General features: G+C 40.0%; 1 protein-coding gene across 2 annotated transcripts in view; it reads right to left on the bottom strand.

Moving 5' to 3' along the window:
- MACROD2 (mono-ADP ribosylhydrolase 2) overlaps nt 1–27,866 on the bottom strand; it is an 842,575-nt gene that overhangs the window by 230,258 nt on the left and 584,451 nt on the right. For both annotated transcript variants that reach the window (XM_071582106.1, XM_071582105.1), the window contains exon 8: nt 25,638–25,711. In XM_071582106.1, the coding sequence (XP_071438207.1) occupies nt 25,638–25,711 (74 nt within the window). The remainder of the gene's footprint in view (nt 1–25,637; nt 25,712–27,866) is intronic.

Here is a 27,866-nt window from a genome sequence, read left to right on the forward strand (position 1 = left end):
GGAAATACTGGTATGAAATTCCACAAAATGGCACTGTAAACAATGGGGCAGGGACTGCTCATGTCAATGAATGCCAAGTTGGATGGGCCCCATTCAACCTTGGCTAGGCTGGATGCTGCCCTGAGCAACCTGGTCTAGTGGGTGGCATCCCTGCCCACGGCAGAGGGGATGGAACTAGAGATGATCTTTAAGGTCTCTTCCAACTCAAACTATTCTATAAAACTCTTACCAGTAAACCTTGTGGTGGCCAACTCCACCTGAGAATGAAGTCTGGCTTCATAAAACCAGAGATACTGAACCAATACAGTTGCTTGCCACTGAATTTGGATTCAGCAAAGGAACAGCCATGAGGCCATGGAGAGCTCACATATTTATGGCAGTGCAGACAGAAGTGGCCCTGTAAATAGATACACCCTAATTAGGTTCCTGATTAGAAATAGCTGCTAATTTCCTTTCTGGGAACAGGATGGTGTTTCCATTGATGGTTCAGGCTAAAAATTATTCCAATCCCCTTCAGCAATAGGGGATGGGCAGGAAAAGGTATTACAGTGATATCGCCTCGTAGAGCAGCTCTGCTGGTTGACTCTGCAGGGGACTGGGGATGGCAGGGTGTTCACCCAAAACAGTAGAGGAATATCCTTTGCATTTATTCTAAAAAGAATGGGGACATTTTAGAAGGGTTTTTTCTGGCTAAAGCTAAGAATTTCTGGGTTCTTCCATCCAAGAATCTGACTCATTTTTGCAGTCTGGGGAAAGGCACAAGTATGAACATTTGTAGCTCCTCTTCCTCTGTGACAAGATCTGTAGTTGACTCTTCCTAGTGGCAAGAAACATTTGGCTGGAAGACTGCCTGGGAGGAAGGAAGTGAACATTATCTAGTCTGAGCTTTCTGTACCAGCCCTTAAAAGGGGGAAGAAGGAAAAAAATCCCAACCATATCCAGGGTTTAGTTCAAGACTCCAGAATCAAATTTAATGATGTGGATTTTTTTTTGTAATGCTATAACTTAACTTCAATTCAAGATCTGTAATGGCTTAGAGGTAGCAAAGGAAAAGGAACTTAATACCAAAGTGAAAGATCTACTCTGAATATGTTCAGATAAAAGCAAAACAGAGAGTGAGAGAAACAAGCTTAGATGAAGACAGGAATGCAGCTATCCTAACACAAAGCAAATTCTATCCTAACACAAAGCAAATTCAGTAACAATAAAACTCATTTACTGAAGAGAATAAGATAGGATACCTTCTAAAAAACAATACCTAAAAATGAAATGGCAGAGGAAACTCAGAAGACAAAGACTAATGCAAAAATCTATGGTCTATATCAAGCATTTTGGTCCACAATAACTGACAGCTTTGGTATGAACTCTCAGAAAGAAAAAGGAACAGTTTCTGACAAGTTGTTTACAGCAAAACACTGGAGATGGTCACATTTTGACACAGGAACTCTTGGTGCAGCTATTAAACTTACAGAGAGCTAAGAAAAGCTACAGGCTATTTAGTTCCCAAGGTAGCTCCCATAATTTCACTTCTACTGGTAATATTTAAGACTGTAAAAATTTCTTTAACAAAGCAATCATTAAAAAACCCTAACTTTACTTTGTATGTTAACATTTTTGAACTGGCATTAAACACTAGAGAATCAGTTATTCAGAGCGAATCTTTATGACAGTGACATCACAAATCAATCAAATCCTTCTTTCCGTGCCAAATCCATAGAAACTATCAGTTGGAAGCACAGATAACACACAAAGGCATAATCCAAATATTTCACAAACACACATCCCAAAGTTACGAGCACATTTACAAAGACTAGCAAAGCAATTTTTTTACTTCAGTGCAGGCAATGGGGCACAGATTGCTAAATCATGATATTCCATCATGTCCTCTGATGCTAACTCCCAAAAGAGAGCCAACCCACATTTAATATAAAATATGATGAGAACTGTAATAACTTTATAAAATGTTTATCCAGCTATGCACACACACTTCTCTCTCCCCAGTGAAACCCATTCAGCAGATGGCTTCATCTAAGCTTAAAAGACCACTGCGGGGTGATGGATTCCAGCACAAAATTAGAGAAGTAAGAGTTAAACAGATGTAAAAGGCTGGCCACTTTTGCCAGCCTGAAGGGTTTGATCCTACTGAGAGAGACAAGTACTCCATGGATTCATAAAGGCAAGAGATTTATTCCCCCAAGCTGCTGTGCATGTGCCCAGCGACCCTGGGGGGCCCATTCTCTGAGCAACCCAACTTAGGAAAAAATACCTTTTGGTTTTCTTTCTTCTGGAAGCTCAGGAAGAAGAGGAGCTTGGATGACAGTCTAGGAGAGAGATCTGCTTACAACGGAGAACTAAACTGTTTGTCAGGATTACATTAGATGCTCAACAGGAGTCTCACGTAACCAATTTGCAGCTTAATATTTACCTTGTACCACTGATTTACGGGCACACAGGTATTAAGTAGACTGTGAGCATCCCATGCAATTCTTTCATCTTTCAATGTGCTTCTTGTATGTTTGCCAAAAGTCATCATTTTCCAGCATCCTGGATAGCTGCAGTGTCAAATGATAAATGCTTTCTCAATGAAGAGAACGTAATTTGATTGGATTTCTCCTTAAGCTCAAGCCTCCCTAATAATAAATATATTGATTAAAATTCTGCCTGCTTGGAAACAAAGGATAAATTAAATAAGTGCTTCACTGTGAGAATGTATGTGTGTGGGAACCTCCACCTGTATATGCAGCTTCATTGGATTTGGTGAGACTTGGTTCAAAAAAAATGGACAATACCCACAGATGATGCCTCTGCAATTCAGGAAACCATAAATCATGAAACTTGGGAGAGACAGAGCACGATGGCAATATGCTTTAGTTGGTTAAAAGGTGTATCAGCTGTCAAATATTTAGCATGTATTCTGCTGAAGAGACACTGTTTTACAATAAGGAGGTTTTTAGATATAGCTCAGTGAGCTGTCCTGCTCTGTAAGTCACATAATTTGCTTTGGTTGAGGCAAATCTCCAGTCACATTTCACTGTTATGCACAAAAAGCCACAATATGCTGCTTCAGAGGGCCTTTACTCTGAAAATGGGATATATTTGAATGAGTTGCTTCATGTAAACAATGTTGATTGTTCCAGTACTGGAAATGGGCTGTGGGCAGCCTGGACACAAACCTGACATAACAGATTTACACTAAGATTCCTCTGAGACAATCCATGAGCCAGTCATTAGTCCAGACCTATCTACTAATACCAGCTTCATGCCAGCCCACAGCATTCATCCATCAACCATGGACATCGACCACTGCACCAACCAAAATTCCCCAATGGGGCAATGTGTACCTGGCACCCCAAAACCTGCACAGTAAGTTACAACTGTTTTAGGAAAAGCACTTACTAAACCCCAGCATTAGTTCAAAGATTTGGAAAAATCTGTCTTCAGAGCACCACAAAATGATGACTTCCAACTTGTCTTTAGTGGAAGGCCTGAATTTCTGACTCTGATGATTTTGTAATATCAGGTCTTAAATGTCAGTGATCCCACAGCAAAGCACTGATGTGCTCTGGCACCGGTTCAGCTCTGTATGGGTATGTACCAGGCCTCACACTGCCTTAGTTTTCATTACCTAAAATGTCATTTTGAAGGGTTCCCCATTTAATATATAAATGCCAGGTGCCAAAAAGATGCTCAGTGACCTTCCGAAATCAGAGTGCTATCATTTTGCTTTAAGGTACATTGGTTTTCTCCTGGGCACGGTGCCCACAAACCAGCCTACGACACCACAGCACCAGTACAGGATGATATTGGTGGAAGCAACCTTAGACTGGAAGTGACAGTGGCCATACGGTGACAATTACTCTGAGGCACAGTCTTGGCAGCTCAGGAGCATTTGTATTTCTATGAGAGGAATCTGAGTCCAACAGAAATAAAACTGTCAGAAGTACTTCCCTGTCTGGGAGCTTCGGTTACATTTCCAAAGGTTACTTAGGCATTCAGGACACCACCTCTGATGGAAAGCTTTGGAGATTTCTCACCGAAAGTTAACGAGACTTTGGCTTCTATAAGTACATGAGTTATGCTTGACAGAAGACTTGAAAATTTGAGTAACATAAGCATATGTAAAATATTTACCTGCATTCATTCAGAACTTAGGAGCTTAATGGCAAAGTTTCAAAACATCTGGTAAAACACCCCAAATTTAGTCAGTTTTACTGGGTCACTGAATCACTGTTTTTTATAGATGTTACTCCCTGCATCTGGAAAATGATGACAGTATTATAAAAGCATTTCAAGCTGATACGAGAATGAACATAAAATAAAACCAGTATGAAGGTACTCAACGTAGTGTTGATGCTGGATGATACCTGAACCTCCACCCAAGAGATTTCGCTCTGGCTGAAATTCTTATAGAGTTCATGCTAGTCTCAACATGCAGATGATAAAGTCTTTAAAAAAAATCTTGTGAAGAAGAAACAGTATTTTAAAGTAAATCATCCCATGACATGATAACCTGACACACTGCTTCTAAACAGAGGTGAAAGAAGGCACTGCAGGAACACTTTTATTTCATTATCCTCCAACTGCTTGCATGTCCATCTTGCATAGCTCAATTCAGGATGACTTCTAAAGTGGCCCCAGTGTTCAGGAAAAAAGGAGTTTTTCTGCACTAGGCAATTCAGTACAATCCTCCCCAGTAAAAGGGAAAGGTCTGAGACACAGAGCATCGCCCCTTCTACCTGTGAAAAAAGTTTCTTTATCTGCAGGAAAAGGGAGATCTCTGTGCAGCTGGACAATAGTTAACCCCTCCCCACCGAGTCAGTGGTTTGGGGAAGAAATAGTGGGGAAAATAGTGCTGAAACAGCTACTGATTTCAACTAAACTATGTCTAGTAAAACCACTCTCTATCTCTGGAGCATCATGCTTGTACACATATGTTCTCAATGTTCTCAGAAGAATGTGGTGACCAGTGACAGGATGCAAAGAAAAGGCCTGAAGTTCTGTCAGGGGAGGTTTAGTTTGGATATTAGGAAAAGGTTCTTCATCCAGAGAGTGGTTGGGCACTGAACAGGCTCCCCAGGGAAGTGGTCACAGCACCAACCCTGACAGAGGTCAAGAAATGTTTGGACGATACACTCAGGCACATGGTGGGACTCTTGGGGATGGTCCTGTTGCAGGACCAGGAGTTGGACTCAATGATCCCAATGGGTCCCTTCCAGCTCAGCATGTTCTGTGATCTCAAAACCCAAGAATATACAACTTCCAGGGTTATCAAAACATATACATGACACACACAGATCCGTGGAGACTTTCAGCACAGAAAACTGAACTATTTTTAAACAAAGAACTGAAACCACAACATCCTCCACCCTATACAATCCAGTTTTATCTGTGTTTTTCAGATAGACTTACAAGCTGTATCCGCCTGAAATGATGAAGAAAAAAGGGATAGAGGACTACCCCAAAACTTCAGCAGTTTCCTCTACATCTCAACAGACATTTTAGTAATCCTTTGGGAAATTATAAAAATAGTATGACATACTTATAGCTGGAAAAGAATAATTCACTCATGACACCACTCTATTGTCCACTTATGACCTTTTGTTACATTGATGGGATATAAGTGCCAAGAGGAAGAAAATATTTAGAGACAACATCCTCGCCAACATCAGCCTAGCAGTGGAAAAGGTCTTGGATGCCTTGTCTGGGAGCATGGAAAAATTCCTACAACACAGCAGAAATAGCTACAGTACAAGTGAAGTTGGCAGATTTGTCAGTGTTATGTCCAGATTCCAGGGGCTGTCCCTCAAACCCACACTCTTAACGTTCACCATCATCACCAAAAACAGAGACGATGTGCTAAGCTCTACAAATTCACATTTTTAAATTTACTCAGCTGTTCATTAGCTTAAAATAGAACCAATGTTGCTTTTGAACTCTGACTTTTTGATTAGGAAAACTCATTAAGGAAGATAAAATGGATCAGATGAAATTCATAAACCCTGTTGAAGAATCACCCTGGACACCTAAATATGTCTCTTGTTAGAAGTAAAAGAAAAAAATCTTATGGGAATATAAAAAAGTACTTAGATTTCTCATTCTAATTTTATATTTGAGATGAGAAATGTTAAATTATGTGTCCTGAGTAGGGCCAGGTCTTCGGGTATGATAAAGTTTCCAAGATTCACTGATAGAGCTGGAAAGCAGCACTGATATTGCCATCATGTTTCAGTGGAACTGCCTTCAATTTTGTTTTGTCTCCATATATTTTCCAAAATTATTATTTCAGAGATAATACATTTCATACGTTCATATATTTTTATTCTGTTTTTTTTTTATATTTTTTTAATCCCACAATTCAAGTTTCAAGTCAACTTCTTCCACTGTTTGGCAAATCTACTTTTCTATTACAAAAGGTAGATTGGGTACATCTAGATTGAAATAACTTCCCTGTCAACATCTCTCTGAGATCTTTGATGTTACTCAAAAGGACATATCCAGCATCATGTTTTTTCATGGTAAGGCTCGGTCTCAAGGTATGTTTCCAAATTAGCATCTGCTAGAAATATTTTCTGTGTCACTTTCAAAAGAATCAGCATAAGAATTAAATTATAAATCTGCCTGGACAAGTAATTATCAGTTTGTTGTAGAATCCTTCCATAATAATGACAGTACAGGAGGACTTAATTTGGGATTTCATCAGAAGGGAGATTGCATTTAGGTCACTTACAGCTAACACATTTTTTTGAATCTTTTATCATGCAAGTGTTACTGCTGCAAAATGGGGAAGGTATCTTTCCCTACATCAAAAATAATTAGAATTATACAGAATCAATAAGCTTCATAACTTTGCACCACACAATTCATAGCTTGTTCCCTAAAATAAATTTTAATTCAAGAATGAAAAAACTTTGCATTGCTTAGAGCAGAAAACAAAGTTTTGAGATATAGAAGTAGTCACTACACACTCCCCAGATATATTTAGCCAGAAGTAATTAGGAGTGCTTTATGAAATAAAATATTGATTCCAAAATCAAGTGAACACTCTTGATGTGTTCTTCCCCTCACTTGCTGACCCTGCACTCTACTTAACCATATTAATAATGTACCATTTTCAAAAAGCCAAAATGGTTAATACATTCCTCCTAATCTCCCAGTCCTGGAAGCTAAAGATAGTATAATTAATGTTTGTGATGAATGTCAGAAAGCTGCTGCTTTGTTTCTCTACTTCTATGGAGGAAAACGAGACAGGAGGGAGGTATAGAAAAACACTGAAGAAAAGCCATTGAGCCCTTTAATATGTACTCATTTTCTTCTTTTTCAAGCATCTGTACAGAAGACCAGCCTCTGAAGCACAGGAAATAATTGACTCTCTTCAGTGTTTCACAGAACAAGAAATGAGTGCCTGGTCTTGCAGGGCTGTCACTGCACAGCAGAGACAACCCCTGTGCAAGAGATAAAGAGCCTGTGCGTTCCCAGTTCACCTCCATGTGAATGAGGGAGAGCAGAACCAGAGGCTGAGGCATCTTTATCAACCCCTGCCAGTCACTGCTGCTTTGCCATATGCAAATGCAGCATTTGCTGAGCTTGTTCCTCGGTGCACAATTCTTGTGGAATCAGAACTGGGGCTGAGAGAAGGAGCTGTCATGTGGAGCACTTTGGAAAACTGCCTTAAACTGGCTGCCTAGTGTTGTTTTTATTTGCAATAATAAACAATACCTTGTGTTCTTCCATTCTCATTCTGGAGAGGCAAATTGCTATTAACATTCTGAATTCCAGAGAATAGCTTTTGATCTAATTTTCAAGGGCTGTCTTCTCTTAAACATTAAGGTTTTTGCCATATGGTGCACATTGCAAATTGTAATTTTTGTATTTTTTCCCTTTAAATTGCAAAATTTGTAGGTGTTTTGGCAATACCAGATGTAAAAATCCTGACACCATCACCCAGAGACTCAGTACAAAAAAAAAAAATTACATAACTCTGTGTTCATGCAAATCCACTCAAAACTGCAGGCCTCTGACTCCAGGACTTTATCATATGTAACCACCAGTATTCCTTTGTGAACAAGCCTCTGACCTCTTTATTGACATATTCTCACTGAAAGTGAAGCTGCAATATAGCTAATCAATATCTTCTGTATTCTAAAGAATAGCTGAATATCACTGGTCTCAGAAAACACAGGGAGTTTCACAGGGGTGGGGTGGGGGGAAGCCATAGAAATAATCATATTTTAGTATTATTTATAATATTTTCTCTTTGCCATAGTAATGTCTCTAATCATTCAAACATACATCTACAATTGGTCCTTGCAGAAGTATTTTTTTTGCAGCTGACAAAAGTATCTTCAGCAAAGAGGCGAGACATAAACTAAAGACTTGGGTCAAGAATGTATTTCCACTTGGATCCTGAACTGCATTTTATATTTGTTCAGACACCTCCCGAACTCGTGAAGGTTGAACAAAATGTCCTGCAGACATTGTTTTAAGCCCAACTTGATATCATTTGAAGCAAAATGACAAGAACTAGAACCAGCCAAGGCACAAAGCTCGACAACCCATTTTTTTTTCATGCCACTTTCTGCATTGCTTTTGTTTTTAACTGAAACGTGATTTGCCAGCAAATGAACAGCCAAACAGTTATTGTCACCAGATCTCTGAAGTGACAAGTCTTTAATAAGGCTGCCTTCTGCAATAAGCCCTTTTTGTAAGAAGAGATGAAAATTGTCCCTCAAAACGTATTAGATAGATTGGATTGATGTATAAAACAGCACAATAGAAAAACGAGTGACAAAGGATCAAATAATTATCTTAATAATGTCCACTACAGCGAGGAACTGAAGCAGTCTGTACATTAGTAGGCTATTTATGTAGCCTGTGATTGCATTAGGTTTCACTGCCAGTAGGCACCTCAGGAATGCACCACCAGTTCTGGAATCCACATCACTTTGTGATTTGTTACTGAGAGTGCAGCAACTAATATTTCACTTTCTTCCCAAATTTTAATACAAACATTATTTTTTGGCTTTAGTAATCACTAGTCAAAGTATGACAGAAGGAAGCAGGTAATCTATATTATTTTTTTCTATAATATTTTTATATGTATGACAAAATATTTTTTGATGTTTTGTTTTTCAACCCTTCCCAGATGGGTCATTTCCAGACACAGCTACATCCCATCCTCTTTCCCACTGCCAAAAAAACCTCCAAAAGTAATTCATGGCAAGCACAGACCACATCTGGACTCATAGAATTACTGGAACATGGAGATGCCATGTTGTCCACTTTCCAAACTGCTGATGGACACCCACTGTTAGCCTGGGTGGCCAAGAATATGAAATAAGGGGAATAATGTCAAAATCCCACAGCAAAGGGCATTCCCAAGCAAATGGTTCTTCTAGCATTGATAACAGCTGAGTACAGGCAGCAAAAACAAGCAGTGCTTCCCTTTCAAAATCAAACTTGGCAAGAGAAGTAAAACCAGAAATAATTGTTTCCTCTCCTGGATGATCTGCAGCACTAGAAGAGCATTGGAACACCTCTCCTTTGGAATAAGGCTGACAGAATTGGGATTGTTCAGCCTGGGAAAGAGAAGCTTTAGGGTGACCTAATTGTGGCCTTCCAGTACCTGAAGGGAGCCCACAAGAAACATGGAAAGAAACTATTTACAAGGGCCTGGAGTGACAGGACAAGGGGGAATGGCTTAAAACTGACAGAAATAAGGTTTAGATTGGATATTAGGAAAAAACTTTTCCCTGTGAGACTGATGAAACACTGGCAGAGGTTGCCCAGAGAAGCTGTGGATGTCCCATCTTTGGAAGTGTTTAGAATCATAGAACTGACTGGGTTGGAAAAGACCTTCGAGATCATCAAGTCCAACCCTTAGTCCAACTCCAGTCCCTTCACCAGATCATGGCACTCAGTGCCACATCCAATCTCAGTTTAAAAACCTCCAGGGATGGTGAATCCACCACCTCTCTGGGCAGCCCATTCCAATACCTGATTACTCTCTCTGTAAAGAAATTTTTTCTGATCTCCAACTTAAATTTCCCCTGGCAGAGCTTAAGCCCCTGCCCCCTTGTCCTGTTGCTGAGTGCCTGGGAGAAGAGACCAACCCCCACCTGGCTAGAACTTCCCTTCAGGTAATTCTAGACAGTGATGAGGTCACTGGATGGGGCTCTGAAGAACCTGGTCTAGTGAAAATCCCAAGGCAAGGGGTTGGAACACTGTGGTCTTTACAGTTCCTTCCAAACCAATCCACTGTATCACTCTATGATTAACAGAGACATACTGAGGTCCCCAGAATGAGGACAGATATGCAGGGTGAACTGTTGGATTCACAGAGCCTTTTGGTGGCGTTTTCTGTTCGGTTAGTTTTTTGGGGTTGATGTTCTGTGGGTTTCTGTGATGTGGGTGATTGGGGGGTTTTGTTGTCTTTGCGTTTTTTTAACGAAGAAAAGCACTGCCATCCAAAGCTGCAATCTAGAAACGCTCCTGAATAACAGTGCAGATGATGAATGCGGAGCACTCTGAAGAAATGGAGGTATAAACAGGTTAGACTGAAACCACTGCCTGTGTCCTTCAGTGGTCATTCAAGAGTGCCTATTGCAGCTTCAAGTTTCCCAGTGTATCTCATTCTCCATCCAAAATGAACTGCCTCTTTTTACAGCCTACAAATGTACCTCAACACATGGAAGTCTCTTGTAAAAGGCATTAAGGTGCATTTAGCAATATTTTAATATATCTATCAAGGCATCTTGTATTCCACTGACACCACAGAAAAATGAATTGATATGTTTTGTTTAAAATAGATATATTTTCTTTGTCATGGTTTTATAATTATCTCCCCATTTGTTTTCACTTAGATACTGTTAAACTTGTTTGGTTTTAGACAGCCTTTGAGAAATGATTAGTGATAAAAACATTTAGATAATGGTTCATCTGGTTTTGTTCACACTGATAGCAGACAGATATGCCATTCTAGGCTGGATTCTGGAAGGACAAGAACCAGTGTTGCACAATATCCACCACCCCCCAGTCTTTTTGTTAATCATCCCTAATCAGCTGTTGCTTCACAAATCAAATTTTTTAGTCCTTTTAGGCATGCAGTGTGATGCTAATGTGTGGCAACAGAATGTTGATTATAGACCACTGGGTAGCACTGGCTGCCCCATTAGTGGCATCCAGCTGTCCAGATTCATGCATGAGCAGGAAGGATTTAATAAGTTAAAAGATGAAGAGCAGCGAAATGCCTGTGATGCAAATAAGGGCAATACAGAAATAATTAGTGTGAGACAAAGCATCTTTTTAAAGCTTAAGGTAAATGACTGTAACTTCATTAATCACTAGATTAGACATTGGTATTTTCTACAGTATTTTTAATGCTTCTTTTAACTCTGTTCCTGGCAACGATGAACATAAAAAAGCAGTGTGCAAGAAACTGGGCATTCCAAGGCCTACAGAGCCAAAAATATCCATGAACAGCTTGAGCACAATTTGAAGGATTAACTGTATTAAAATCATTTAATTAATATAGAGAGTGCTATTCATTTGGGACCCCTGTGTTTTCAGCTGTGGGAAGCATAAGAGTAACACTGACCTCAAACTTAAATGCTTGATAGCACGGGAAAGTTGGTATTTTTAGTGTCATCTTTTAGAATCAGAATCTGGAAGCTTGCGTATGGAGAGTTTCTGTATTTTTCAAATTTAAAACTTCTCCATGCCTTCTATTTTTCACCCTCTGACCATAGATTACAAAGGCCAAAATCCCCCTCCACAAGTTTTTCTCCAAATTGCAATTCCATCCCCCAAACATCATGGCAATTCTTTTCCTTCTGCACGTAATTGATCCAAGTTCTAACAAGCTTCAAACAGAAGTGCTGAAGGTTGAAATTAGCCCATCATTACTTAAAAAGTGAGCACGGTACCATTTTTCTTACTTTATACATCTTGGCCTAAATTTCCTCAGGGTACAGAACTTGGCTGTGTGTTACTTTGGTATAATAAACAGTCAATGGTTCCATAAACACCAGGGTCCAGCTTCTGAACTGATGCAAATTGACTTAAATAGAGCTAAGCAGCCTGACACCAGCTGAGGAAACAGCTCTGTAGATCTAATTATACACACAGCAAAAAAGTCACTAAGAGCTCTATCTCGGTTCAGCCTATTTGACGTAATTAACTGTACAATAAAACGTACCGTGATCAAATAGCTCGGCTCCTTTGAAGTACTCACTTTCCATTTCCTTCAATAAGCACATCTAAGAAGAAATTCCTTCATATGTCCATGAACATTTGAAACTATCCACACCAGAGCCTGCCGGTTTCTATTTCGTGCCTAATCCCAAACACTCGAGAATGAAAAGCAAACTCCAGCTGGGTGCTGTGACAGCAGAATAAGACTCTTTAAAACCATAATGTCCATCAGCACAACTCGAGTCATGTCAGCTGTGATCAGGACCAAAGCCACGTTCTCCAGTTCATTCTACAGGGGCCAGACTAGTGCAAAGGCTGGAAAGCTCTTAGGCATGGACAAAATGGTCTGGATTGGATTGGTGACCTGGGGGTGAAGGACTTGCTAAGTCCCCTCCACGGCTTCAACTCTGCCTCTCTTCTCTAGTCCTCACTCTGAAAACAAAGATGCCTTTATTTGAAGCTCTGTTAACCTTGGGAGGGGGGGAAGGCAGTAATTAGCATGCCTCAGTTACATAGTGGGTTCATTCCTTTAACTCCTTGTCAATTCATTACTCCAATTTTTGACAAAGAAGCCTGGATTAAATCCATAAGTAAATGGATTTATGTCGTTTAGTCACTCAGGTTTTAAAACACTCTGGAGCTTCGCTGCATTGCCCTACTCCTACAAGAGCTGATGTGCCATTCCCACAGACAAAATTTATTAAACCCATTATATCATTATTGTCTAAATCAAAATTCTCCATGTATTTTAGTAATTTGCCTCCTAGAATCAGGGAATACAGAGCTGGAGAACTGTTAAGTTAAACAACTTCTCCTTGGTTATCTCTGCTTTATTCCTCCCTAGAAGCCTTTAAGCCATTCACAGCAGTCCCTGACAGAATGTGCTGGAATACAATAATATGTCAATTAACTACAGTCAACCAGCTGCTAATACTATTTCTCCAAAATGTCTTCATTATTAATGGCAGGCACTGTGGTGTGGCAACATGCTCGAAGACAGACTGAAAAAGAAATTATGACCCAGTTCTATGAATAATTATATTGCATTTCCTAACGTTTTCCTATCACATTAATTAGTACAGTTGTGGTTTTAAGTTCACAGAACCAATTTGACCTCTTTTAGCAAAAGCCCACAGAGGCCACCCAAGCCAGCAAAACCTTGTACTTGTCATATATTTCCATTTGATAAAGCTTTATAAAATATAAACAATCTACAGCTTCACATTCATAGATGTTTTCATTTAACCACTGAATATTTGTTCCAAACCACTTTCTGGAGCATTTAGAAGAAAATAATCTGGAAGAGAGTTCACAGTTCTAAATGTCTGTGTATGGAATTACTCACATGGGTGCTAATTAATCCAGCTGAAAACTGGGACATGACAGCTCTGGAGGCTGCTATAACATATAGAGCTCTTATTGCTTGTCCATCACGAGGTCACAAAGGCAGCGCAGGTGCCACATATCTGGGAGGGGACGGCAGCTGGGGCTGCTTGGTGGCCCTGAGAGTGTCGGTGCAGTTCCAAAGCGACACGTGTCATCAGCACAAAGCCACCCCTGGGCCGACACGGCGCTGGCAGCCCTGGCAGTGGGGCACGGGTGGAATGGGGGCTGGGATTGCTCTGCTCCTTCGCTCCCAGACGTTGTCATCTCAGATAACACTGACATCTCAACACACCCACAAGCCCAGCAGACTCTTCATCCCTGCACCCTGCTGGGCAGCATCATTACCTTGGACAGCAAGGAAATTACTAAAATACCTTAGATGGAGTCTGTTTTCAGAGAAACGCTCCAATTGCATTTAAATCCCATTACTTTTCTAAACAAGTTTAAGTTTGGGCAGCAATGCAGTGCATAATAAACCACAATATATCATTAAAACACAGAATCACTGCATTATAGTTCAGAGATAGGGAATGGTTTGATAACATTTCATGTTCAATTTTGTTTTAAATAACAGCTGTCTGTGCTTCTTGCTGTCCCTGCAGGAGGAAAAATCAAAGCTAATGCAGGAAAAAAAATACTACCCCCCTCCTTCTTTCCGAAAGGAATTCTTAAACTATTCAGTCAATTCAAATCTAAAAATAAGTCAAAAAAATACTTGGAAAGAAAAAAGAATGCCTTCCTAATTGCATATTAATTGCTATACCCAATTGTAACTTTATTTTTGCACTAGCAAGTAACATCATTTGTGCCATTACAAGGCTCTGGAGAATCCTGCCAACAGAGGATGTGCATGTCAAATAATTGATTCAACCTGCCACTTCCCCGCAGGGTCAATAAGAAGCAGCTGGACTTGAAATCCCTACCTCAAAACAACAGCTGCAGCACATGAGATAGACCCAGAGCAGAGGTACAGCCTTTGTTTTCCACCTCCTGATCCAAAGCGCTCCATTAAATGCCCAGGCAATAAAGCAGAATATGAAGAGACAAGTTCCCCAGTCACTCAGAGGGCAGAACAGGGATAAGTTGGAAGGATAAAAACTGCAGATAGAAGGAAGCTACAAAGGAGAAGAGAGTAAGGTGTTCTGGAACCTGCCAGATCCCTGTACCAGCAGCTCATTTTTACTCCATGAGACTGCTCTGGATACGTAGGACACCCAAACCTCAGAAAATTCACTAGATAATGGTGCACTTACAAGGTCTATTGCAGCTCTCCCTTTCAACTAGGATCTGGGAACTAAAAATCCAGATCAAACGGCTTCTCAGCACTTCACTCCTTGTGTCCTGGGAACACACTGGGTAAGAGTCCGTGTCAGCCTACCTTGTTCCTGCTTACCCCCAGTCCTGGCCAAAGGGATAAAACCATGCATGCTCTTCATGGTTATCCACAGCCCAACACCTGCTCCTCTTTGGCCAACAACAGCAGGATCCCTTTTTCCCCACATACACAACAGAGGAGGTGACTATAAATTGCCAGGCAAAGCAGGTTACTGACCATTTCAGTGAAAATCCCAGTTCACTGAGCAATCTGACATTGAAGCAGTATTTATACTTGGTATTATATGCCTGTAAAGAATTCTTTATTCTCGTAATAGTCTCTGAAAATTTTTACAGTTACTTATTTCCCCTCTCAACTTCTGCTATTTGGAGGCATCATACGAGCTAGATTTATTTTTGTAGTGCCATGGCTATAAATTGCATGTGATGGGATTGTCCCTCAAAGACATCTCTGTCTCAAAGCGAGCCTTGCAGAATCTGAAATGCCATTCTCACACCACCACAAGCTCTAGTAAATATACCACTGCTTTTCCTGCATATACTTGTGCTTCCAGCATGGGAGCTAATTCAGGTTTTTCCTCTACCTCCTGGAACCAACACTATCATTGGCATCCTGGCTGGGTTTGATGGTCCTTGTGGACCCCTTCTGACTCACAGGTTCTGTGATTCTATGATACTAATGCTCATCCTTCCTCATTAGCAGCTGTGATGCAAAAGTTCTTTCACTGTAAAAATTCCATCTCTGCTAAAATTTAGGAGGGCTTTGAGGACTAATGTTAGTCTATAGAAGCTTACCCTCTGGATTTACACTCAGAGGTTTGAATTACAACTATCTTTGATCATCTCTGGTGCTGCAGTTTCTTATATACACAACTTCACCTTGCTAATAGGGCCTGCAGTACCAACAGCACACCAGGCACTTCCCAAATTCCCATGAAGACCCAGACCCCATGCTGAGGAGCATGCACACATAAGCAACCTGTAGTTATAATGAGATTTTATTCTCTTATGATATGCCCCATAAAAGTCACACTGGAAAAAGAAATGCCCAGGGTATTCTACAAATCCAAATATGCATACTAATGAGATCTTGCACTTTTGCTATATAAAGCTGTGCCAATGTTCATGGAATCCCACAAAAATCAAGGGCAGTGGTGCCTCAACTGTCCGAAGGGAAATATATTTGCTTTGTAAATATTAATGAACTTAATATGATGTCTGTGGGGAGAGGTTTTAACAGGGAACACAGTCAGCAGGACTAAAGCACGTCGTTTCTGCTGTCCCTTCCGAAACATTTCTCACCAGGAGGTCATCATGATACAGATCAGACATTATGAGCATGCAGTCCCAAAGGGAGAGGTTTGTTTCAATGTCCACAGGGAAGAGGTTATCATCCAACAGGCCTCAGGATTGGACTCAGGGGAGTCAGAGTGCTGTGTGATAAGTTGGTTTCATATTAGGGCCAGGTTTCGGCATTCACTTCAGAACACTACACAGTGCAAGTTCAAAGGCTCTCTCCACACACAGAGGAGATTATCTGACATGCACTTTTGCAAAACAAAGTGAAAGCAAAAAGAATTAATGAAATTAATCAAGTAGACTGTATTTAATCTATAAAACAATAGCCATACATCACTATCTCAGTTGAAAGATAAAACTATCAATATGCAAATAGAAGACTAAGAATTTTTAACCTTTTGGCTCACAAAACCCACAGGGACTTTAAATCAAAGGTGAAATTTCCAGCAGAAGAGGCTGAAAATCACATATAAAACCTTTTCCCCCAACCTGAGAATATGTAAGTGGATTGAGGCTTAAATACTCAGTCTCTCCTAAGTGTGTGGAAAAGCTGAATGAAAGAAGCCAGAAGAGAATACAGAAGCTGAAAAATCCCTTCCTCGCACAACATCAAATCCAGGACATTTGGAGACAGTCTCCTGAAAGGCCCTAGTTTCTGTGCAAGGGGGAGACCGACTCCTATCCCCTGGATTTATTGTGCATTGATCATGGGGATGAACATGTAGCAACTGGTTCTCAGGATTTCATTTCAGCCTGCAGTGCTGAAGAGTCCAGCAGTGTCCAACCATGCAGAGCCTTAAGTCTAACAGTAAAGACAAGACAAGCACCCTGGCTCAGAGAAATTCAATATTTCTGGTTCAGAAAAGCATCCTAAATTCACTTTTGGTAATCTGAAAATGTACTACTGAATCAGGATAAAGACAGAAAAGCAGAGAGACACAGGCAATGCCAACCAACCTTGTTATTTACAAGGCATAACTGTAAGTCAAAGCTGTGCTCTGTGCCACGATGACTTCCATTTCAGCTGTAAAATTACACTACTTTTAAAGCTACTTAATTCTGCTTTTACTCTCAGCCAGTATTTATCATGTAACCACTCGCTGTTTTCCAGTTTTTACTAGTCCCAAAGCATATTCATCCTTACTCTTTTTTTATGTAAGAAAAGATAAAATAAGGCTTCAGTAACTTAATTCTATTTAGATTTAGTAGCTGGTCAAAGTTACTCTTTACTCTGTTATCTCATGAGAGATCAGGTTAGACGTAAAGTGAGAACCTGAGTAAGTCGTTGCACGGTGTTTGTTCAGTAACTCCTCCCAGGAAGCACTGTTTATTCCTATGGAAAAATTTCATAGCTCACCTAATTTATTTTCTATTTTTTCATTAATCCCAAATAAATGAAAGAATGGTGTAATCTGTCCTGAAACCTAAGTAGGAAGGTGATATGCACTCTTAAACTGTGCTCACATTTGAATTTAAGCAAGTTGTTCTGTATTAATTATCAGGTATTTTATCTTGGAAGCCAGCCAGTCAATTCCCACGTCTCCACAGGTCCTCATTGTCAATGCTCCCCACATCCAAAGTGCTCTTCTCATCTATTCCGTCATTTCATGTATAATAGACAGACCCATTTTTCACCTTCCCAGGAATACAGTAGGATACAGAACCTATGAAGTATGTGGCCAATATCATCTAACCTATTAAATGTCAGAATCATATATCTCAAACTATATGTCAAGATGCCAAAGTCTAGCAGCCATAAACTCATTTTGTTCCTCTCAGGGAATGCACTCTGGCCATAAGGATCCATGTGGATTTCCTTCTGTGTAAGTTTGACTGTGACCTACTGTTGATGGCTAATGTGGTTGGAGATGATGATGGGAGTTTGCCAGTTAAAATCTCAGATGGGAAAACAGAATAAAACTTAATATTCCCTTCACAATTACCTAGCTCGTACTAGTTTGGTCCTTTGTAGGGTGAGCCAATGCTTGCTCCAGTATAAGACTCACCTCATGTATTTTTTTATATTTTAGTATATTATTTCACCTTCACATGCCAGGCTGGACATTCTGCTTTGGGGGAAATTGTAGGCGACAGAACTGAATTTAAATCCAACCAAAGTGGCAGCTTTCCAGAGGCAAAGCAGCGCCGTGAGTTTATTGGAAACACAACACTCAGAGAAGCCATCACACGCTCTGCAGGATGCCAGGCAAGTGCCAGCAAAACCAAGCACGTGCTCTTGGCTCCTGTGGAAGAGCTGCTGCCCATGCCAGCAAAGTGGCTTTTCTCTCACTGGGGACTGTGGCTGGGCCGGCAGCTGGTACTCGCCTGTCCCACCTGGGTTATTTCTGCTGGTGCCTGCCAGCCAAACCCACCCTTGGCATGCAGCTTCAGCTGTAAGTGGCCCAAAACAGTGTCTCCACAATAGGAGTCTCCTTGCAAACCTCCACAGAGCAGAAGGCAAACCTTCTCCAGCCTCTCCTCCCTCTTACTCCATCTCAGCACAATTCCTGCTAAGATCCAGCTATAATTCACTGCTACAAACACCAAAGTATAGCCCAACATAAGTCACAACATCTTTACTAATGTGAAAAGCTCAGAAGAAAAACAAAGAATTCTAACAGCAATTTCTCTGTTACTCAAGAAATATTTTATCCATGAATCTCACTCGAGTTACATGGATTGCTATTCCTCATTTATTTGTCTGTTTATTCCTATGTACACACAGGGGGGAAATCACAAAATGATTTAATGTTCCAGAAGGGTAGCAACACTAACTGAATCTTTCCAAAATGAAGGCTGGACACCTTCTGCATTGGGCTGATTTGACAAGCCAGATGAAATTATCAGATTCCTGGCTGAAAGCCAGTACTGAAATAAAGGGATGTTATTCTGATCTTTTTTTGTCATGCAAGAAGTAACAGAAAAGAGAAAACTCCATAGTTTGTATTTACTTTAAAGGTTGGAGTTTTTTTCCCCACACAGCTTGCTACAGTAGCAAGACCCCTTCAAATACAGAGAAATCAGGAGGAAAAAAATAAATCAAAGAAACAAGACAAATTCTCAACCCTGCAGTAGAGACAATTCTGCTAATTTAGCTACACTCCTGTAGAATTTTCAAGCTATTCAGGCTCCTGTTATCATAACTGCTATTAAATTGTAAGGATAAAAGGAATAAACACTTTGACAAATTTCAATTATTAGATAGTTAACTGCTGTAAACACGAAAGAACCCATGCAGAGCCCTTCTTGTATTAGTGACACTCATTAGCTGTAACGGAGTTACAGGAGGTGTTATTGATGCAGCACACTAAAGTTAGATAAACCTTTCCATGTTTTCCCTGAGTACATCTACATTATGCATAGGAATGGAATTCCTTGATCCTCCACAAATTTTAGAGGGAAGAGGTGACAGAAAGACACGTTTCCAACCCCTTCTTCCCAGTTTTATCTGGGTCACAAGTGAGTATGTCAGAAACCATCACACAGGACCAACAGTCACCTGGGACATTCCGAGCCATCACCAGCTCCAACATTTCTTACCAAAAGGGATGCTTCCCACCTTTCTCTCAAGAGCTGTAGCAAAAATACCAAAACCTGGTTTTAAGTTTAATAAATAAAGTATCATGTGCAATGAAGACAGGCTTTGTCCGCTTCGCTTTATCAGCCTTCTACCTTAACAGCAGCCTGAAGAACATATAGGAAAGCGTCGCTGCCTTGGCAGCAGGCTTATCATTTCAGAAAATGACTTGTCTGTTGGGATGATAGTTAGATTTGGGCTTTGGGGGCAGCACTGAATCTCTCTGAGCCCGGTGAGAGAGCAGCTACACAGAGCAAGTAAATCATTTTAATTTGGTACCAAGTTGAAAAGCATTTTTTCCTCGACTTCAGCGAGATGACAGTGGCATGATGGCTGATTTTCATTTCAATCAGAGCAGCATATGATTACCACCTAATTAGAATGTAGAAATAGAAAGGAGATCATTTTTTAACCTACCCAAGAGAACGGTGCTGGGGGAGGGGAGGAGATTATGTTAATCAACTGATACCAGCATATCAGAGAGACCAAAATAGCCGCCGGAATTTTTATCGGCACCCTCACTGTCCTTGAGGATCTGTCAGGGGCTTCAATCGAAACCTGTATTTTCAGGGCTTTATCTCTGAGTAATAAATATACTTTAAAATAAATACATGTCACTGCAGGCCCAGACTTGTCGTAAAAGATATCACCTTAGGCATCAATACATATATTTTTTTGTTAGAATTTCACATGGTTTTGTTGACAGCTGTAAAACTGTAAGCACGAAAACCAGCCAAGCAAAACTAAAAGTAATGTTATCTTAGGGGGAGTTGTTTGCATTAATATATAGTTTGGGTTTTTTTTAAATTTGTTTTCATTAATTAAATATTGTCAGCTATCTACTCCACTCCTTTCTGGAATAAATGTAGAAAGTTAGTTCCTCTGTCCTAGGGGAATCTCACTGAGGTTACATTAAATGAAACTGCATCAGACAACATTTTCCAAGACACATTGACTCCATCTGCATCCTTCTGGACAGATAAAGACAAGACCTCATCTCAAGATGCCACTTTGTTTAATTGTCTCTGAAGAATGACGAGCCAAAATTAGATTGCTGAGACCACCAGAGGGAGGGGGAAAGAGAAATTAAAAACAAAATTAATAATGAAATGATCTTTCAGGCAAGTCTGCCTTGTGCAATAGAGAGCAGTCCCTCTGCTCTGTCCTCCCAGGCAGTGGCTGTCCATCATAACATTTCTCTCCAAATTAGGCACCAATACCTAGCACATAAAACACAGTTCCACTAATTCCCACCTCACCAGGATTTTGCTCATCCTGTTTTGCTGAAAAATCTTTTTTTTTGGCTGAGCGATGATACATAACTACCTGCTAAAACACAGGGACCTAAATCTCATGTACTTCAGGAAAACTAAGAAAACATCTCTCTTTGGCAGTGAGTGCAATGAAAAGGAATCAGGAATGTGTTGATTTATTTCCCATTTATGTGCTTTTAATTTGCATCAGTTATTTCAATGGCACATATATTGCCATCGCACTCTCCTGGCTGTTGTTCTACCGGGGCGAGTAATAAATGTTTTGAGATATTGTGCAAGAGAAAGAACAATAGTTTGAACTAAATGTGCTGTTAAATTAAAGTCTTTTCTTGAGCAGTGAAAAAGTCCTGAGGCTTTTCTGTCAGTGACATAAGGTAAGGCATACACTGAGCCTTTTTATTTTTCACCCTTTTGAGAAGCACAGCAACGTAAAAGATAATTTCTATCATTGCCAACATTCAAAGACACCAGCTACAAACCCCCAAAGATAATTCTCTCCACATCATCCTCAAAAATGTAAGGGGGTCCAAGTATTTAAAGGTGTCACAATTTTTTTGTGATACCATTATGGGGGAAATCTGGTGGCAACACCTCAAAGCTTACCAAAATCATCACAGAAAGAAACATTCTGACCTGTTCAAAGAGCTTAATGTGCATTTTTAAATTAATCTCAGTATATAATTTCATAAAGGATGGACTCCAACTCTATTTTGTGCTCTGAAGAATTCTATTAAAGCTCTAGAGTGCTTTCTGAAATGTGAAAACACAGTTTGCTAAGGAGATAGCCTAGGTGGTCTGCAGTAAATTAACCACTACTGCTGACTGTGGCCATTCCAGGGAGTTTGCTCCAAGGGATTTCTACACTTACAGCATAACACCATTTACCAGCTTCTAAACTAGATTTGCCCTCTGGCTGCAAGTCAGCAGACCTTGGTGTAAAGCATGGCCAGAGATTAGTTTGACTAAGGGCTGCATTTCAAGACCAGAGCAGTGCTGCTGTTACACACAACTGAGTCCAAACCACTGCTGGTTGTTTTCCCCAGTGGACTTTATGTAGTTAAATTTTAAGCTGCTGGACTAAGATGGCTGTAGGTTCACTAAATTACAATAGATTTCCCTCCCTCTCTGTTGCTTTGTAACAATTAACCTCAGAAAGGAGCTAACTCCATTTGCATGGTAATGAGACATTCGTCTGAGTGACATCAGAGTTAAGCATGCTAATAAGTTTTTATACAAACACCTGAGGGGTCAAGCACAACCATGGGCTTGGATAAGAAAACCTTTTATTAAATGCAAATCACTTGTCTTGTAAATACTATGACAGAGAAATTCACAGGACTCCAACACAGCCTGCAAGACAGGAGTCATTCAGGTTATATTTTCAGGCCCCCAGGCTGACTAAGGAATGTAGCAACTGGTTTATTTATATTTTGAATTAATATCAGTGTGGATAAAATCTTCATTATAGCATCAAAGGAAAGAAGTACTACAGGAAGGCAGAGAGGAGAAAACAACAATATTGCCTTATCTTTCACAAATTTGTCACAGATTCCTGGCATGCAGGAAGGCAGAGGAGACACGGCTGCTGTAGAGCACAACAAAAGACTTGGAAAATTGTCAGCTTTGGATCTTACTCACCTGCCTGGCTCTGCCAGGTGTATTGCCATGGAAGCAGATTCCCTAGTGAGCACACTATCATTCTGCTCTCTACCTTGCACTAAAACTTCTCCAATTCATTCAATCAATTCCCATTCTACAATCCAAGGGTTTGAGACCTCAGTGAGTGGTTGGGCCCATGGGCATAACTGGCTGCCAGACACCTTTGGGACTAAAGGAGCAGAAAAGAACCTTCTCAGAGGCAGGCGGATTGCACAAGAAGTTGACTTTAATTCATTCAACTCTGGCAGAGCCAAGTGCAGGAAGCCCTCTTGCTCAGGAGAGGCTGTTAGCAGGACACACTGAGTGGTCCTGACAGCACAGGCAGTGTCAGGGGAGCAGTCTGGCCAGTGATAACAGGAGTGAGACGTGGGCAGCACTCTGAAGAGCTGCCCTCGTGCCAAATCGTTAGAGGTTTTGCTCCCGGACTAGAATATGTGCATTTAAATATCCCATGGGTGTAGTGGGAATTGCTCTGTCTTTATGACAGACGTTTATAGGAAGGACTCTATCACAGGCCTGTCTGCACTAAGAGGAGACCATAATGCTGAAACAAAGAAAGTCCTTTTCGTTCTGTTGCTGCTTGATGGGCTACTTGGGGGAGAAGTTTGAGTGATGTATAATATTACTACTCAAAGCCCACAATCTAATTCAAGAGACCAAGTGTATACATTGCCAGAAGTGTTCAAGGCCTGGATGGATGGAGCCCAGAGCAACCTGGTCTAGTGGGTGGCATCCTTATCCCCAGGGCTGTTCGAATGAGGTTCCTTCCAACCCAAACCATTCCACAATCCTGTGTTGGTATAAAACGGATCAGACTGATATCTGGCACAGAGCTACATCAGCTCTTTTAAACCAGATGAACTATGCTGACCTTGCTATACACATTAAACAACAGCATCCCAGCAATGGTATGCTTCCCAAAGTTCCCTTTTACTGCTGTCTTCAATAAAATTAGCCATCTTTATTTTGCTGCTGTCCTGTTTATGATATGTAAAACTTGCTGGTATGCCATAGTCTAAAATTCAAGCAAATAGATTGTGGAAAAACCTTACAAAGAGGGAAAGCTTCGTATGTGAAAGTATAAAGCCATGGATAACTGAAGCCTTTAAATATATCTTGGCTAAAAACTAGTACCTTCCTTCAAAAACCAACAAAAGCTCTTGGGGATTAGCTCTGAATTGCCATATTCACTGCTATGCAATAATTTCATCAAATGCATCACACAGATGTTTTCAAGTGCATCAAACAGTGTGAGAGCTCAGCTTGGTGAAGTTGGGATTCAGGGTGTTAGGAAATACTTAAGACAACTATGAGCTATGCTAGTCCAAACTGAACTAACAGCTGTGGTGTAAGCTCAGTAGGATAATTTTTAACAATTGCTTTGTAGTCAGGACAGCTTGGACTCCTTTCACTGTGCAAACATTGTAAACCACAGCTACTTATTTAAAAATAATTCTGGTTAAATTGGAGTTTGTAGGGAGCAAGGCAGGAGGTGTATATACAATGCAGAGTCAGCTTTTGAGGAAGAAAAGCTTATTTCCAGAGGGAAAAAAATGTCCTGTTTTTTAAAATTATGTGGTAAAAATCCAACTAGGAATAATTATAAGATGATAAAGCAGCACAAACACAGAGTTTCTATCCTCATACTTTAAGGACAAAATTACAAATTAACAGACAAGATCCCCAAAAATACAGGTCTAGAGCTAAGATGATGACATTTAGGCACCTATAGTGTTAACAAAGCCTGTCCATCCAAAACTCCTGCTTCACTGCTCAGATCCCTAAGTCACAGGAAGTGACTGTGACAGCAATGAAAGCCACAGCAACCAAGTACTCAGAGCTATAAAGAACCAGTGTCCTAAGATGTTTGCACCCCTTAGTGAACCTCCACTTTGGAAAACCTCAATGTACTGTTCAAACCTCAATGTATTATTTCCTTCCAGTTCAAAGTTGGCAAAACCCAAACCAAACAGCATAAAACTGTTAAATTCATACCCTCAACATATCAGATGCTTGGGGAAAAAAGGCCTCCTGAATACATTGCTAGAGGAAAAATACTACTAATTATGTCCCTGTATGCAGTGCTCCTCCACTGGATGCTTTGTTCAATGTTTTCAGACAAAATACTGAACAACTCTAGCTGTCTGAAATCTGCTGCCTGTCATCATGGGGAAACAGGCAGATCGTCAGTTTAAGACATGATTATTTTATTTGTTTTGTCATTTCTTTGCTGCACTTCTCCAATCCAGCACCAGGCACTCTCAGCCTGCTAAGAACTCAAACCACACAAAGACAAAAACTAGAAAGGGGAGGGATGGAGATCACTCTACTGAAAGCATTCTTGTTTTTTTGTCTCGTACAGATAATCACTATCCAATGTTGCCACTGGAAGACGACCTGTCCTGTTAAAAATCCACATATTTAGAGAGTGTTTCAGCGAAAACAAACAATTTACTGTAAACAAACCGAAAATTAATAAAAATAGAAAATATCCTACAGCTCTTTACTGTAAAGTGACCCCTGGCACACCACTGACCTTTGGTGGCTGTTTCTACTGACAACTGGCATACACACTTCCTTTCCAAGAATCTCCTCATTATTGCCCGAAAACTCTGACACTCACAAACAGCTTAGGAAGAGAATAGTCTTTTGCTTTGCCAGCAAAGATTACAATGCACAGGAAATGCACAGTATGGTTTCAAACAAAAGTATTTCCTTTCAACTCCAGTGTAGCTTTTAGATACAACAATCTTCCCCCGGCTACATTGTCCTGACCTGCCTTCACTGGTCTCAAGACTAAATAATAGAAGACTTTGAGGCTCAAGACTATGTTTACTCTTTTCACAGTTTCAGAGTCAAAGACCATAATCTTAACCAGAAATTTGAAAAAAGAAAAGTAAATTTATTTTATTCCATACCTCATTGTGATTCTTGCTTAACCATTCCTTAATAGTGTTAAGGGCAATGACAGCAGCAGGCTCGTTTGGAAAACCTAAAGAGAGAAGAAATGAGTGATAAATAAAAGGCATACTTTTTTTTTTAGATATAAGAAAACAAAAATCTGGATTTTTTTTTCCTTCCAATTTTTTTGAAAGGTTTTGAAACTACTGCTGATCAACTCTCTTCTTCACAGATTTTTTTATAAAGGTTTTAGGTAACATCAATTTTTTTTTCTGCCCAGTGAAATAAATTGAAAATAGGCCCAGTGATGTTTTATTGGATTTATTTTTATTAGTTTACTTAACTCTAGTTAGGAAAGCTCCAGCACTCAAGAGAAGAAACAATAGAGAGCTATACATGTGTCATACTAGGCAGGCAACCATATACCACATATATCACAGTAACAAATACTGGGCTTACATTGCATGGCAGGCAAGAAAAATTTACATGTTCCTTAAGGCACAAGGGCTTTCTTAAGGCTTTCTTTCTTTAGTCCATCTGTCAGCAAAACTATACCACACTGACCCCAATGCCACAGGCTTTATAAAGATAGAAAGGTTTGAGTTGGAAACCTCTCAATTTATGACCTAAATCATAACAAACAATGTTGGAAATTAAAAAATTCATGGAGCATAAGTGTATGAATTTAAGGCCTGATATTCCATAATATACCAGCAATAGTAACTTCCCCCAGCATTAAACAATATCAGAAATTTTTCCAGGAACACAGAACTTTTTGCTTTGATGGTCTCTATCTATCAAATCCAAAGATACTTTCATTACTTAGGCAGCCTTAATTTAATTTTCCTTTAAATTCCTAACTTAAGGGCAGCAAATCATTTATGTGAGGATTTAAAAATAAAAAGCCATAAGCTCTATGAATGGCTCTCAGTAGGTTAGATTAATAGAACAGGCTTTGAAGAGGTGGAGCTGCAGGCACAGTGGACAAGTAAGCAACAAGGCTAGAAAGAAAGTCACGAAATTTGCTGTACAGCTGTGTAGATACAGCCTTTCTCACATCACACCTCACCCCCGCACCATAAACTGAAATGCAGACGCTGCAAAAATTAGAATTGGCCAACTTTTTCACTCATGTCCTCTTTTACCCTTTTTCAGAACTTGTGCATTGCAAGAGTAGGAAAAAACCAAACCAAAGTCCTTCTACTGTGTCACATCCTGAAAACATCACTCCCTGCAACTGGACTCCACAAGGATTTGGTCCAGCAGCACAGGTACTGTTTTGAAGTGAGAGATGACAACCGTCCAGCAAGAACAGCAAGTAAAATAGTTAATGACAACCATCCAACAAGAACAGCAAGTAAACCAGTCAATCTTTAGCATGTGCTTCCTTTGTGCACGTTTTTCAGTAAAGAATATTTTTACATTTAAAAAATATTTTTACAAAGTCCATGATGGAAAAATTAGCTTAGACCCTACAAATGTTACAGTAGATGTGCTTCCATTGCTGCTGGGAAAATATATTTTTGTGACATTTAACAATGCTGCTGATATCACCAAGGCATATGTTTCGTGACAAAACCTAATGACCATTAACAAAACCCAAAAGCAGGGACTTCCAGCAGCCTCATTTTCACCATATAAAATAAGAGAGCTCGAAGGAGACTGTCTGCTCAAATTAGTAATATCCTACCTAAGAAACTGGGACTTTTTCACACAGAAACTCTCTTACCCCGAGCGTGGTAGCTCAGCCTGAACATACAATGAACACCATGCAGAGGGACAAATGCGTATTTCAGACAACTGATATACCATTGTTTATGCACTGAATGGTTTATTTTCAGAACAATTCTCCCTCCAGCAAGATTAACTTTTCAGGCTTGTTTTTCACTCCCTTGCAGCAGGGTATTTGCCCAAAACTGTGATAAAGCACTGGTGATTGTATAGAACCTCTCCATAAATTGTATACTATTCAGAAAATGGCTGCCATACTAACCAGTCTTAAATAGAAGCTTATCTAGAAAACTGGTGTTCAATTACTAAGTCACCACAATGTAGAGGAAGCGGTTCAGCAACCAAAATAGAGGACCTTGAATTCTGTATATGATTCCAGAAAACATGTTGAAATCCCTAAGAGTCTTTTATGATCAGTTACCACCCCAAAAATAACAATCTAATTAGCATTTTACACACATTTCTGGTAATGTTAAAGAAAGGATTATCTTACTGGCTCTATGCAGAAGCAGGAT

Source organism: Pithys albifrons, chromosome 2 (genome assembly GCF_047495875.1).
Source record: "Pithys albifrons albifrons isolate INPA30051 chromosome 2, PitAlb_v1, whole genome shotgun sequence".
NCBI lineage: Eukaryota > Metazoa > Chordata > Aves > Passeriformes > Thamnophilidae > Pithys > Pithys albifrons.